This window comes from Aquarana catesbeiana, linkage group LG06 (genome assembly GCF_042186555.1).
Source record: "Aquarana catesbeiana isolate 2022-GZ linkage group LG06, ASM4218655v1, whole genome shotgun sequence".
Taxonomy (NCBI): domain Eukaryota; kingdom Metazoa; phylum Chordata; class Amphibia; order Anura; family Ranidae; genus Aquarana; species Aquarana catesbeiana.
Window position 1 is genome coordinate 242,726,150 of NC_133329.1, and position 13,142 is coordinate 242,739,291.

General features: G+C 40.0%; 1 protein-coding gene across 2 annotated transcripts in view; it reads right to left on the minus strand.

Moving 5' to 3' along the window:
* Positions 1-413: 413 nt before the first annotated feature.
* Positions 414-13,142, minus strand: part of LOC141146667 (uncharacterized) — an 80,400-nt gene continuing 67,671 nt past the window's right edge. For both annotated transcript variants that reach the window (XM_073633103.1, XM_073633104.1), the window contains one exon: positions 414-7,374. In XM_073633103.1, the coding sequence (XP_073489204.1) occupies positions 6,785-7,374 (590 nt within the window). In that variant the 3' untranslated portion in view covers positions 414-6,784. The remainder of the gene's footprint in view (positions 7,375-13,142) is intronic.

Consider the following 13,142-nt stretch of genomic DNA (forward strand, 5'->3'; position numbering starts at 1 on the left):
ATGTGTTCGTATGGCCCATTCAAAGTCCAGACCTAAATCCAATTGAGAATCTGTGGCAAGACTTGAAAATTGCTGTTCACATACGCACTCCATCCATCCTGACAAAGCTTGAGCTATTTTGCCAAAAAGAATGGGCAAAAATTTCACTCTCTAGATGTGCAAAGCTGGTAGAGACATCCCCAAAAAGCCTTGCAGCTGTAATTGCAGTGAAAGGTGATTCTACAAAGTATTGACTCAGAGTGGCTAAATACAAATGCACACCACACTTTTCACATATTTATTTGTAAAAAATTAAAAAAAACATTTATCATTTTGCTTCCACTTTGTGTTTGTCTATCACATAAAATCCCAATAAAACACATTTATGTTTTTGGTTGTAAGTAACTGACAAAATGTGGAAAAAGTCAAGGGGTATGAATACTTTTTCAAAGCACTGTATCTAACTTGCTCAACCTGATACAGCTCATCCAAACTATTTATGTTTTTTTAATATGTTGAAATTAATAAAAAATAAAAATAAAAAATTTTGCAAACATAATTTATTTATTCTATTTAAGAAAGATTTTAACAAAACATTTTACCAAAGAAATTTTATTTGTTTGACACAGAAACCATCACAAAAAATGTTACATAAAATCTTAACTACAGTATCTATGTTGTTATAATGGCAAAAACAACATGTCTAACTTTGTAAACATTGAACTTTCTTTACTATTAACGTATGGATTTTGTTTTTTTTTATATAAGCAAGGTTTAGTAAATAGTCTGTTCAACGCAGAACTACGTTATTTAAAGGCCAGTGCTAGCCAGGCCTTTTAGCCTTATCCCTAGTACACACGATGAGAATATCAGATGAATGATCGTCCGTTTTTGGGGTTTTTTTGCATTCTAGTCTCGTGTCGAAAACAAATAGGTTACTAAAGTTACGAAATTCTCATAAGACAGAATACAACTTCAGAAGTGATGTAATGTATTGTAATGTATTCTTTCATTTCCAAGTGTGTGTGGTCTTGGTCACACAATTTTTTTCGTGGAAATACAATACTAATTACAAGAAAATCGTTAGTTCTGTTATCTTATGAGAACATTTTTCGCGCTTGCCTCTTCAGATATTTTTGCATAAACTGCCATGATCAGCTCTCGAAAGCTGTGTATTAATGAACATATTATTGGACAATCTCTCCGAATGCATTTTTCCTTTCCGTCCGATATTCTCATAGTGTATACTGGGCATTAAAAACTAAATTTAAAAATTTAAACTGAACCAATTTGCTCACCTAACATTCTAAAGTGGCTACTCTCATTATTGAATTATGTTTGGAGAGTCCCAAAATTCCCTAAATCCAAGTGTTCCGGTATACCAATACCAACCAACCATTGTTGACCTGAAGCCCTGTCTTTCAGAACACTGTGCATTTCTAATAGACAGTGATACCACCCTTTGAATTTGGTGGCCAAAAGGCAAGCACAAGTTTCTTTGGAGCAGAAGGATCCAAGATCAACCATGCAAGCTGTGACTGACATTGGCATAAGAAAGTACATGGATTTTGGGCACCCTAGCACACTCCAAATGTACTGTGTAAAAAAAAGGCCACTTGGACCTAATTTAGGAAATAAGTGAGCACAAAGACGTAGTTTCATTAAGCCCTCGTTCACATCAGTGCGATTTGTCATGCGATTTGACAGATCCAAATTGCATGACAAGTCACACCCATATTGTCGGCAATGAAGCTGTTCAAACTGGTGGGAGGCCGACTTTGCGATGCCGCACTGATTTGAAAAAGTACTACCTGCACTATTTCTGGCGATTTCAGGTGCGACTTGCATAGACGTCTGTGTATGAAATCGCACAGATGTCAGCCAAGCTGCACCAGAAGTCACACTGACACACGGCTTTGAAATTGTGCGCTTTTAAATGAAGTAGCACGATTTCAAAGGCACATTCAGTGTGAACCAGGGCTAAAGCATTATTAAACCCAAAAGAAAGCATTTATTATATTGCAACTTATCAATTCTTAGATGAGATGGTTGTATTTGTTTCCTTTTTTAGGCTTTCTTTCCTTTATATTTAGTTGGTGATCTAGCCAGCAAGTCTTTTGTTTTTCACAAGCTCAAGCTCTCCAGCAGAATGTATCTGTTTACATGGATGAGATAAACCACTTAACACTGGCAGAGATGATTATAATGATCAGCTTTTATTTTTTTCATGGAAAACCTTTATCCCCAAAGGGAAAAAAAACTGTTTGCTGTAACTGATTATAAAGTGTGAGCTGGAGATTGGTTTCAATTTGTTAGTGTATCTAAATCTGCTAATACGTTTAACCCCCCCCCCCCAGACTGACAATGCTGCTGTCTGCTGTGCCTCTTGTGCTCATTCCTTCAGAGTTGTGTCTCAATAATACAGGAGGTGTGTTACTGGGCAGATCACCAGATGAAAGACCTGCAGACCTGCCAGTGTATGTGTGTGCCCTTACATCGTAGCAGAGCAGATACAATCTGACAGGAAGCATGAGTTAAATACCAGAGCACTGCAAAGCACCGCGGTAGTTAATTGAGAACTAAACGCCGACAGCTGCAAAGGCTGCTGGGACTTGTAGTTTACCATTCACAGAGGACTGTGAATGAGTGACACAGCGCAGGGGGGAGAAGATCCTGGCTAGCTGTCAGAGCGGTGGATCGGGGGGGAAGCAGGGGCCGGTTCGTTCGTAGCATGTTACATGTTACACCCTGAATATGGGTGTAACATGTTACAAAAGTTGAACTTATCCTTTAATTTAAATAGGCCTAAGTTATTTCACTTATAGAGCTAAGTATAATTCCTCAAATTGTGAAAGGACACATTCTTTAAATGTAAAGCTCATGAAATGTACATTCTTCCTCAACATTAGTAACTGATAAAAGGTGACAAACGAATAAAGATGACAGTCACATTCACTGCAATCTAAATCTAATGCAGTACATTTAGTAACATTCCAATAGATTCGTTTTAGACAAGTCAAGAATAAATCACTGCAGTTCTATTAAAGTTAACTTCCACTTTATATTTAAAAAAGTATAAATAAAGTAAATGTGCACGCCAGAGCGTTGTTTTTTTTTTTTCAGTCACAAAAAGTGCAAACATCAAAGAAAACCTTTGTTTTGCCCATGCAGAACAAAGTAATAAGATTTTTGCACATAGCATAAAATCCTTTTCTTGGAGTCTGTTGAAGAACATAGAAATTCCTAGACAGTCAAGTATTCCTGCCGAGAGCATGAAATAAAGACAGAGCTAAGTCCCTCAATGCCCTCCAAGAAAAAGATTTATATTATGTGAAAATATCCTGTTTTCTTTATCAGATAGGAAATCTTAGACAGTCGGGACATCCAAAAGCAGTCCAATAGAGGGCGGGGGGGGGGGGGGGACAACATTGTAACAAAAGCTAAGAGGTTAAAGAAAAAAACAGTAAAATTAGGGAGCTGTCTGAAGGACCCAATGCCTAAAGTTGGACATGAGCTCTGAAAAGTTTAGAAAACAGAACATTTAGCAAGAATGCTTCATGCAAAAAAAGCAAAAAGCACTCACAAATCCAGAAATCCAGTAGCGTACGCCTTGACAGGAAAGGGTAGAACCCACTCCTAAGACCATAAGATCAGAGGATGGTCAGCTTGAGACACCTCGCAAAGGTGAAAAGAAAAGCTGGTAAACTCGAAAGGGCCCATCTGGAAAAGAAATCGGCCTTTCTGAAAAAGCACTGGTTTGAGAGATAGGCATCAAAAGACTGAACCACACGCAGGCAATGGAGATATAAATTTTCTTTTGGTAAACTGGAAGCAGAGAGGGGGATGGGAGAATATTGTGCTGATTGAGGTGAAAGACCAAAACTACCTGGGGCAAAAAGGAAGTCCTGGACCTCAAAACCACCCTGTCCCTAGGCAAAATAATTTCTGATAAGGTTCCTTGCAGGATAAGGTCGCCAGTTTAGACATTTATCCTGCAGTAGTGATGGCTACAAAAAAGCACCACCTGTGGTCAACACAGAGAGGAATGTCTCTAATGGGTTTACACAGTGATATATGAAGTGCAGAGAGAACCCGATTTAAATGCCATGGAGTCACAGGAAAACAAAGAGTGGTAACTAGGGGACCCCCTGGACAAAGGTCTAATTCAAAGAGTGAAAGACAATGGTCATGGAAGCAAAACAGAGCAGGCAGAAACCTGGCCTTAGAAAATTCTGAGAGCCAAACGCTGATCCAGGCTCACGTGAATGAAAGAGAAAGTTCCAGGGTAGAATTGCAGAGGCTCCACCAAATTAAGTATGCATTCCAGATCAGATAATAGACCCTATGGAACTAGTCTTTCTAGCTGCTATAATAGTAAGAAACACAAATTCCAAGATGCACCTTAGAATTGTTAAAGCCAGACACAGTGAAGCATAATGGCAAAAACGGTCCTTGAGACAAAAGATCTTTACAATCCGACAGGGCCCATGGAGTTTCTGCTAGGTGTCTTACCAGGTCAGTGTATCGCATGTACCTGAATCTACATGGAGAAATGAGGGTTACTAGAAAGCTTTCTCTAGCACCCAAAGCAAATGAAGAAAAAGATGTGTATTTTGATCCCACAGAGTCCCTGAAGCATCTACTGCTAGCGCTAGAGGATCCCTTACCTGGAGTACAATCCTATCCGTTGAATCTAAAATTGAGGAGAACCACATCTGGTGCCCCACTAGGGATACAGGTCTTGGAAGATCTTCAAGTGTAGGGACCGCACCCTGGGGTCTATGCAGTGCGGACTAAAGAAGTCTGTCCCTTAATTGTGTACTCCTGGTATGTACATGGCAGACAAATATAGAACGTGAAGTTCTGACCAGGATAGGAATCAATCTACCTCTCCTGCTATTGTGAGACTTTTAGTCACTCCCAAATGGATAATGCACAGGACCACCGTGGCATTGTCTGACTGAACCTGGAAAAGATGACCCTCCAACAAGACAGTGCAACACTGCAGAAACAGCCAATTTGTCCAAAGCTCCAAGGTGTTGAAAGGAAACACATCCACTCTCCTGAGAACATTAACGAAAAATGTAAGCATGATGGTTGTGGGCAGGGTTATCCTGTGCTGGCCAACAGATTTTTTGTTATCAGTGTCCATTTCTCCTGTAGGTGGCTGTACAATCCAACTGTCTAAAAATTCTAAGAATTTTTGGGTCCCTTATAGACGATAAAGAAAATAACATTTCTTTAATCTTCTCTTCCAGCAGCACATGCTTTTCAGATATGGCAAAGACAGGATCCACTATATGTGACTGTGTTGGTTCAGTCAGCGATATCACACGGGTCCATAGCCGTATGCAAGCTACAACTTAACTGACCAGCAGTTTACACAAGGTTGTGCCTCTTTTCCCAGCTGGAAATGTGCTGTTGAGGAGGAGGGATTAGGTTGAGCCTGTTACTTTGCCCTGCACAAGCAAAGAATTGGTTTACTTTAAATAGACTATGAACCTATTGCTTAGTGCAAAAATCAAGTATAATTTCCAACTTAATGTAGAGAATATTGAGAAATAGTGTCCCCATTGTATGGCGTTTTGTGCACAGATCTGCAATATTTTAAATAAGAGTAAAAAGTGTTCATATTAGCAGACATCAAGTGAAGCTATGCTGCCCTTTGTAAACTACTAACCTTGCATGAGCATAAAATTTAGCATTGTGTTTACAAAGATGGCTAGTATTGCTATGCTTACTTATAATTCATGAGCTTACATGAATTCACATGTACTTTCGCTTTATTTTATTATTAAAAAAATACCAAGCAAAAGGTAGACAAGCAGGGTAAGACAAAGAATGGCCTGATACATTTTGCATATCCAAGCTTAAATACCAACCCAATTGCAGAGTAGAATACAGAATTACAATGGGTAGCCATCCACTGATTTAAAAAAAAGTCACAATGGCCAATAGAAATTGTATGCGTGAAAGGGTAAAGTACTTGTTACTGGAAAAAAAACTTTGCAAATCCAAATTATAAGTAATGTAATCGAACAAACACAAACTGAATAATACTGTGCAATTCATGAACACATCTATATCCATGGCAGCATTAACTGCTATGCAGAAAACTAATTAAGATCTATGCCCTTCTTTTTGTATTGTTACTTATCACATTTACTTTAGAAAAGGAAGTGAGTCAAAAGACCAAAGTAATGATAATCTGAGTGTGGTGTCTGGGTAGCAGTAAAATCATAACCTAACCCACATTCTAAGGTGGCCCTGTGGTCCATAGTGTAAGCACCTTGAAGTAATCCTTAGAGCACACTGTGACTCCTAATACCTGGATTTCTCAATTACACAAACAGTTGCCAAAATGTTTGCGGTTGAGGGTGGACCTCCTTCCCTCCCTTTCTACTGCCCGCAGCAACTTCCTATTAGATACAAAATTGTGTTGTTTCATATTTGGCGCAATAGTTACTAGTTTAGCACAAAAGAAACACATGTTTGGGTTTCATTGTCCTCTGAAGATATCTTAGAAGTTTCTGTACTATGTGCCTAAGAATGGTGAACCCACATCATTCACTTTAAATATTGCTGTTTAATTATAATCATATAATGTTATGTTCATAAGCATTAAAGGTCCTTCTTTATGCTATGGCTTGACTCAATTTGAATATTTTACATCGTTACAATTTAAATTAACAAAGATCAATACAAAAACAGCCCCTATACAAGCAATGTGCATAACTTTCAATGGAAAGGTTTACAAAACATTTACAACATAAGTCAATTCCTATTTTTTTTTAGACTTTAGTATTCAGATGTTGCTGCTGTTGTTCCTTTCACCAATTAGAGTGGCTATTGAGTCCAACTTAGATAACTGTTCTGTGAGCAGTTCATTTTGTTTGCACATGAAATTTAATTGTTGCTGTCTATAGATCTGAGTCGTTGCAATTTGTTGCTCATACAAGCCATTCAATTTGGCTAGGTGATTGTTTAAAACGTCAAGTCTACTCATTAAACATTTTCGATGGCTTTTTTTTTTGTCCTGCAATCTTTCACTTTGTGGAACATCAAACACATACTGCTGATGATCCATATTTCTTGTACCGTATACTGTACGTCTGTGTAATGGAGGAGCTGGAGGAACAACGGCAGCATTAGTAACATCAGAATCAGCTAATCCAGCACTTTCAGGTGCAACAGAGTTAGCACAGTTAGTAAAAGGTTCTGCTGCAGAGGAGTTACCAACTAGATTAGAAGAGTGCTGTTGATAAAAAGTTATGGGGGCATTCATGTTTGTGGTGTTGTCATCTTCATCTGTGTCCAGATCTAATCCCTGAGCAGTTACAGAAAGTCCACTCTCACTTGAGTTTTCGGAGTACAACAGTAATGTTCCAGGTTGCTCTGTTTAGGGAATAGAAAAAATGGAGTGGTTCATTTTCAAATTCATTAAAGTGTATGAAGCCAAAATTATTTAGATGGTGTGGTAAAGTTATAATCCCTATCAGAGTTTCATTGCTGTCTGTGTTCCTGCTAGGGAGACCCACTCTCTCCCTCTCTCTCTCTCTATTTGTCCTAGTAACCCTTTTCACCAGGACTAAAACTGAGCGAAAATCAAAAATTTTGCGTTCTCTTCTGAACAGGAAGCGGGTAGATTTTGTATTTGGGACACTTTGAGGTTGATTTACTAAAGGCAAATAGACTGTGCACTTTGCAAAGTGCAGTTGCACTCTGCAAGAGCAGTTACTCCAGAGCTTAGTAAATGAGCAAAAGCTCTGTTGACTTCCATCAATCATGTGCAAGCAAAAATGTTTTTTTTAATTTTCCTATTTTCCACATGCACAGCCTATTTGCCATTAGTAAATCAACCTCTTTATATGGTAACAACTAAGAGCATTACCTTCACTTTGGGGATATTTTCTCTTACTTCAATTTGTGTCTAAAGGACAGGAAATGAATGGTAATCACCCCAATGGCATACAGGTGGCAAAAAACCTGACAGGTATTTTAACCAGGCAAATATCAAAAAGGTAATACACAGTGGGGTTGATTTATTAAAACAGGAAAGTGCAAAATCTGGTGCAGCTCTGCATAATAACCAATCAGCTTCCAGTTTTTTTTTTTTGTCAAAACTTAAATGAAGAAGCTGAAGGTAAAAGCAGATTGGCTACCATGCACAACTGCACCAGATTTTGCACTCTATGATCTACATTTTAAAAAACACGGTACAATAGAAATCAGGGATGCAGCCTTTGTTCATATATCTTGCATAATAAATAGCTGCACTCTTTTTTGGAAACAAACACAGGCACCTTTGGTATCTGTTTGCCTAAAGAAGGTTAATGAAAGGAAAGTCAAAACACAAAGTAGGGGTATAGGGGTCCCTACAAAAGTAGGTATAAAACCCAACCTCAAATGGTAATATAAAAATTATATATATATTACTATTTGAAGTGGCCTTTTTTTACCTACTTCGGTAGGGACTCCTATCACCCTACTTTGTGTTTTGATATTTGGACTGGCTATGCTGACCCGCACAGAATGGTGCAATATTGGAATTTAATAATGTTGTCCTAGGTTGATGATACCACCTTTTGTTACTAATAAAATCAATGAGCTGGAAAACTTGGCTGCAACCGAGAGGGGCCTTAGAGAGACAGACAGACATTTCTTAAGAAATGGTGTTACTGGCATGAGTTTAGATACTCCAGTGAGTATGCATCTATGGTACATTAACTTTGGTCCTCTGGTCCAATAGGGCGCGCTGGGGGGACAGGGAGTGAAGAGAGAGTGTTTTCCCTGCTCTTTCATCCCCCCTATAATTTTCCTTTTCGCTTCCCCCTCCCTCTCCCCCCCCATTATTTTTTTATTTCCATCTTTCATCGAATTCTTTTTTTCCATCTTTTGTCAAATTCTTTTTTTCTTGTGCTTCTTCCCTTTCCTCTCTGTTCTCTGTGTTCTAGACCTTAACCACTTGCTTACTGGGCACTAGAGCTGCATGATTCTGGCCAAAATGAGAATCACGATTTTTTTGCTTAGAATAAAAAGATCACAATTCTCTCATGATTCTCGTGATGTAAAATCGTTCACATTATACAAATTGGGCTAACTTTACTGGTTAGTTTTTTTTTGTTTTTTTTTTAATTCATTAAAGTCATTTTTTCCAAAAAAATTGCATTTGAAAGACCACTGCGCAAATACAGTGTGACATAAACTATTGCAACAACCACCATTTTATTCTCTAGGGTCTCCGTAGTCAGAGTCTTCACTTGGAAATGCGATAGTCCTAACTGTAGTGATCGATATATTAATATATACTGGGTGATATGATGTAGAGTGGGTATGATAATTAATTAGTAAGTATTATAAGGATGATGATGTAAGTACTCTTCCGCAGCAACCCAATTCTTCCAGAGAGATGCACTTTATTGACTTCCAACACAGAACAAAGTCCACAGATGACAAAAAGATCCAACAGAGTAGATATAATTCAGAACCCCATGTCTTAGGTCCGAGTGTGCATACACAGACAAGCCTCTCTCAAACACAGACGAGCCTCACTCCCCAAACCTATAGACTGAATGCCGTGTTATATTCACTAAATATTGAATGGCTGAGCAATTTGATTGGCCGTTTCAATTTAGGACTTTGATTAGCTTTAGTCTTTCAAACAGACAACAACTCCCAGCTGTGAACAGCTGTAGTCATAAACCGCCCCAATTTGAACTCCCGCATATCAACATCAACAAGTCCTTAGATATGTGTAATTAGATTAGGTTAACAGATACCACCTGAATACCCTTTGAGATGTTCAAATAGACTTGCATAAGATTAACACATCAAAGAGTCTTCAGCTGTTAAAATTCAGTTGGACAAATCAACCATTCTGTCATTGTCATTCTGGCCTGGTCAACATTGACTGCATGTGTACATACACACAACAATATCCCACATAAATCAGTGAACATATTACAACATATACAACACTAACTACCAAGACCTGAGGTGTGCCTTGGCCTGGCTGGTCAGTATGCCTAAAAGAGGGCATACCCTGAATGAATAAGTATGAAATGTAAATGAAATGATGAAAGAGTGGGGGAACGGGTGGGTGGGAACCTAGAAACTAAACCAGCAAGGATCTGATGGAGGAGGAGGGATGTATATAGCCCTCAGACTCCTCCTACAAATGCAGGCTAGCCTGCGGCCAGCCTTCTAACTTGTAGTCAGAGTCTTCACTTGGAAATGCGATAGTCCTAACTACCAAGACCTGAGGTGTGCCTTGGCCTGGCTGGTCAGTATGCCTAAAAGAGGGCAAAAAGAGACACAAAGTAGGTGTGATGTGAAGCTGCAATGAAAGGCCAGCAACAACCATCAGTCCAGAAAATAGTGAATGCCTGGATGACTATGAAAAGAGGGGTTGTGTATGTAACTTGCCAAACAGAAGGATCTCCAGCGCCCCCAAGAACCTGATGATAAAAGGGACCTCCTGTCAGGACCTACTAAGTTGCCTCCGATCCTGACGAATACCCAGAAAGGGGTAAAGGATATGAGCCTGATTGGAAAGAAACCCGGACATGAGAACGAACTGTAGTGGTGAGAGGACGCATGGGGAAAAGGAAGAAAAGAGCTGACCAGAGGAATATAGCAGAGAAGGACATGTACTGAATCTGACACTGTACTGTGGTATGGTAATAAAACCACCAACCTCTGGCTGACCATCTATACTAATTATGAGGAAATATAAGTGAAGTAAAAGTGGGACTGCCTAGAACACTAAAATGGGAACTGTGCCAAAGGTAGGAGACAGTAATCTGACACACCACGGAACCTGGCTGTTCACTGGTAGGCGTGCCAAACAGAGCTTCCCTAACTCTGAATACGCCATGACCTGGCTTAAGAGGGTGAGCTGCAAAAAAGGACAGACTGACAGGAGTTGTGGGGGCCTGAAATGCTGGTCACCTGAAGGATACTAGCTAGTATTGGCAGATGAGGCCAAAAAGCAGAGGCAATATTCAGCGAAAGCCAGAGACATAACCTACAAACCTTCCCCCCTTGGTAGACATCCACGGAGAACTCTGAATAAAGAACAATAGGCCAGGCCGATCACCTATGACCAGGCTTGCCCCCAGTACCACGTGCCACTGTGAAGAAAATCCAACATCACCTGCCGGCGCGCTGAGAAGAGCAGGAGACGGGGTCGCAGCTGGTACTTCCGCCCTAGCCGAGCGGGCTAAGAACCCTCCATTCCGTCTAACAATGTAGCCAGGACGTATAGAGCGCATTAAGTACCGCATGAATAGGGACTTCAGAAAAACACTCAGCCACTTGGGCTCCTTGGGTAAAATTTCAGTCCACCCCCTCATATAAGGATATTATAGTGCAAATCTCATAAATTTATTACTTAAACATCGTTACCAAAAATTTCGATAACTCAATACTTTGCACATGTATGCCAGCAATCCCCGTACCCTTCCCATCTTACCCTCTATCCTATTTTCTATCCCCTTTCTCTCCTTTCATTTTCTTTCCTATTATCTAGTCCTATGCATCTCATGCTTTCTGTTCGTTTTATTATACCTCTCTTATTTAACTGAAGCAAGGTTTTTCATCTTGTTCTTACATTTTGATTCCTATGTTTACATTGAAAGAAGCCTCTTTTCTACTCAATCACTACATTAATTTTCATCCTCCTCTTTGAATATACAGAACTGGTTAATGTATCTCTGGCTTCTTGTTACTCATTGCAAATATCCGAGCATTGAAATTGACTTTGCTTTTCCATAATGTTTGTACCCAGTTTGTGACATAACTGTTTATTTCTGTATTTATTTTCTTTAATAAAAATTTATTAAACAAAAAAAAAGTACCGCATGAATCTGGGTTGAAGAATCATGCATGGAAACATGTACTGCGCTGGTGGATGGAAGAGGTTGGGACGAAGTAGGGAATAACCACCTAAAGTACTGCCCCCCCAGCTGAGGCCGGTAAAGAGGTACACCAGCGATAAAATTCAGCTATGAGTTTGGTATGGTCCCACCCCTATGATGGGGTGCTACCATGCGCTGAACCCCTATGCGGCGGTGGAGGGATGAATGTGAAATGGCTGCTTTCGAAACGCACTACATGCCCTGAACTAAGGAAACACAAACTAGAGAAATGAGAACAGACAGCCAACACACGAAACAACAACACCCCTACGTACCTAACAAGTGTGAAGATGTAGGTGCAGAAATGACAAGACCAACAGCGCGTGAAATGTGAACCTAATGATGACAAAACCCTAGTGTATGTAGGGAGTCAGCCCGAGCAACCTGTGGCACTAAGACGGGTAATTAAAAACGAACACTCAGTACTGATGTACCCACAGACCGTGGTGAGCAGTAGTAAAGGTGTAATGGTGAACATGCACGTATGACGTATGGTATACGGGTGAGAAGATTGTTGGACAACAATCAATTAAAAACGAAACCTCAGCCCGTATGGGTCCGTAGACGTGACAGACCCTGGATGTGAGCCCTAGCTAACAGAAATGCTATGACAGGAATGATACGAACGAAAAGCTACAAAAGAACAACAGAGAAAGGTAGCAAAACAAACCCTCAGGGCTAGTGTACCCACAGACCGTGGTGGGTAGACGTACAAGTGTAATGAAATGAACGTGCATCGTATGACGTATGGTATGCAGGCGAGAAGATTGTGGACGACAACAATTAAAAACGAAACCTCAACCCGTATGGTTCCGTAGGCGTGACAGACTCTGGATGTGAGCCCTAGCTAACAGAAATGCTATGAACGAAATGGAACGACAGGAATACTACGAACGAAATGCTATGACAGAAAAACAGATGGTAGCCAAACAACCCTCTGAGCTAGTGTACCCACAGACCATGGTGGGCAGACGTACAAGTGTAATGAAATGAGCGTGCATCGTATGACGTGTGTTATACGGGTGAGAAGATTGTAGGACAACAATCAATGAAACGAAACATCAGCCCATATGGATACGTAGACATGACAGATCCTGGATGTGAGCACTAGCTAACAAAAATGCTACGAATTAAATGCAACGACTGGAATACTATGAACAAAATGCTACGACAGTGAAAACAGACAGGTAGCAAGCTGAAAACCCCCAGAGCTAGTGTACTAAAAGCGTGGTGGGTAGACGTACA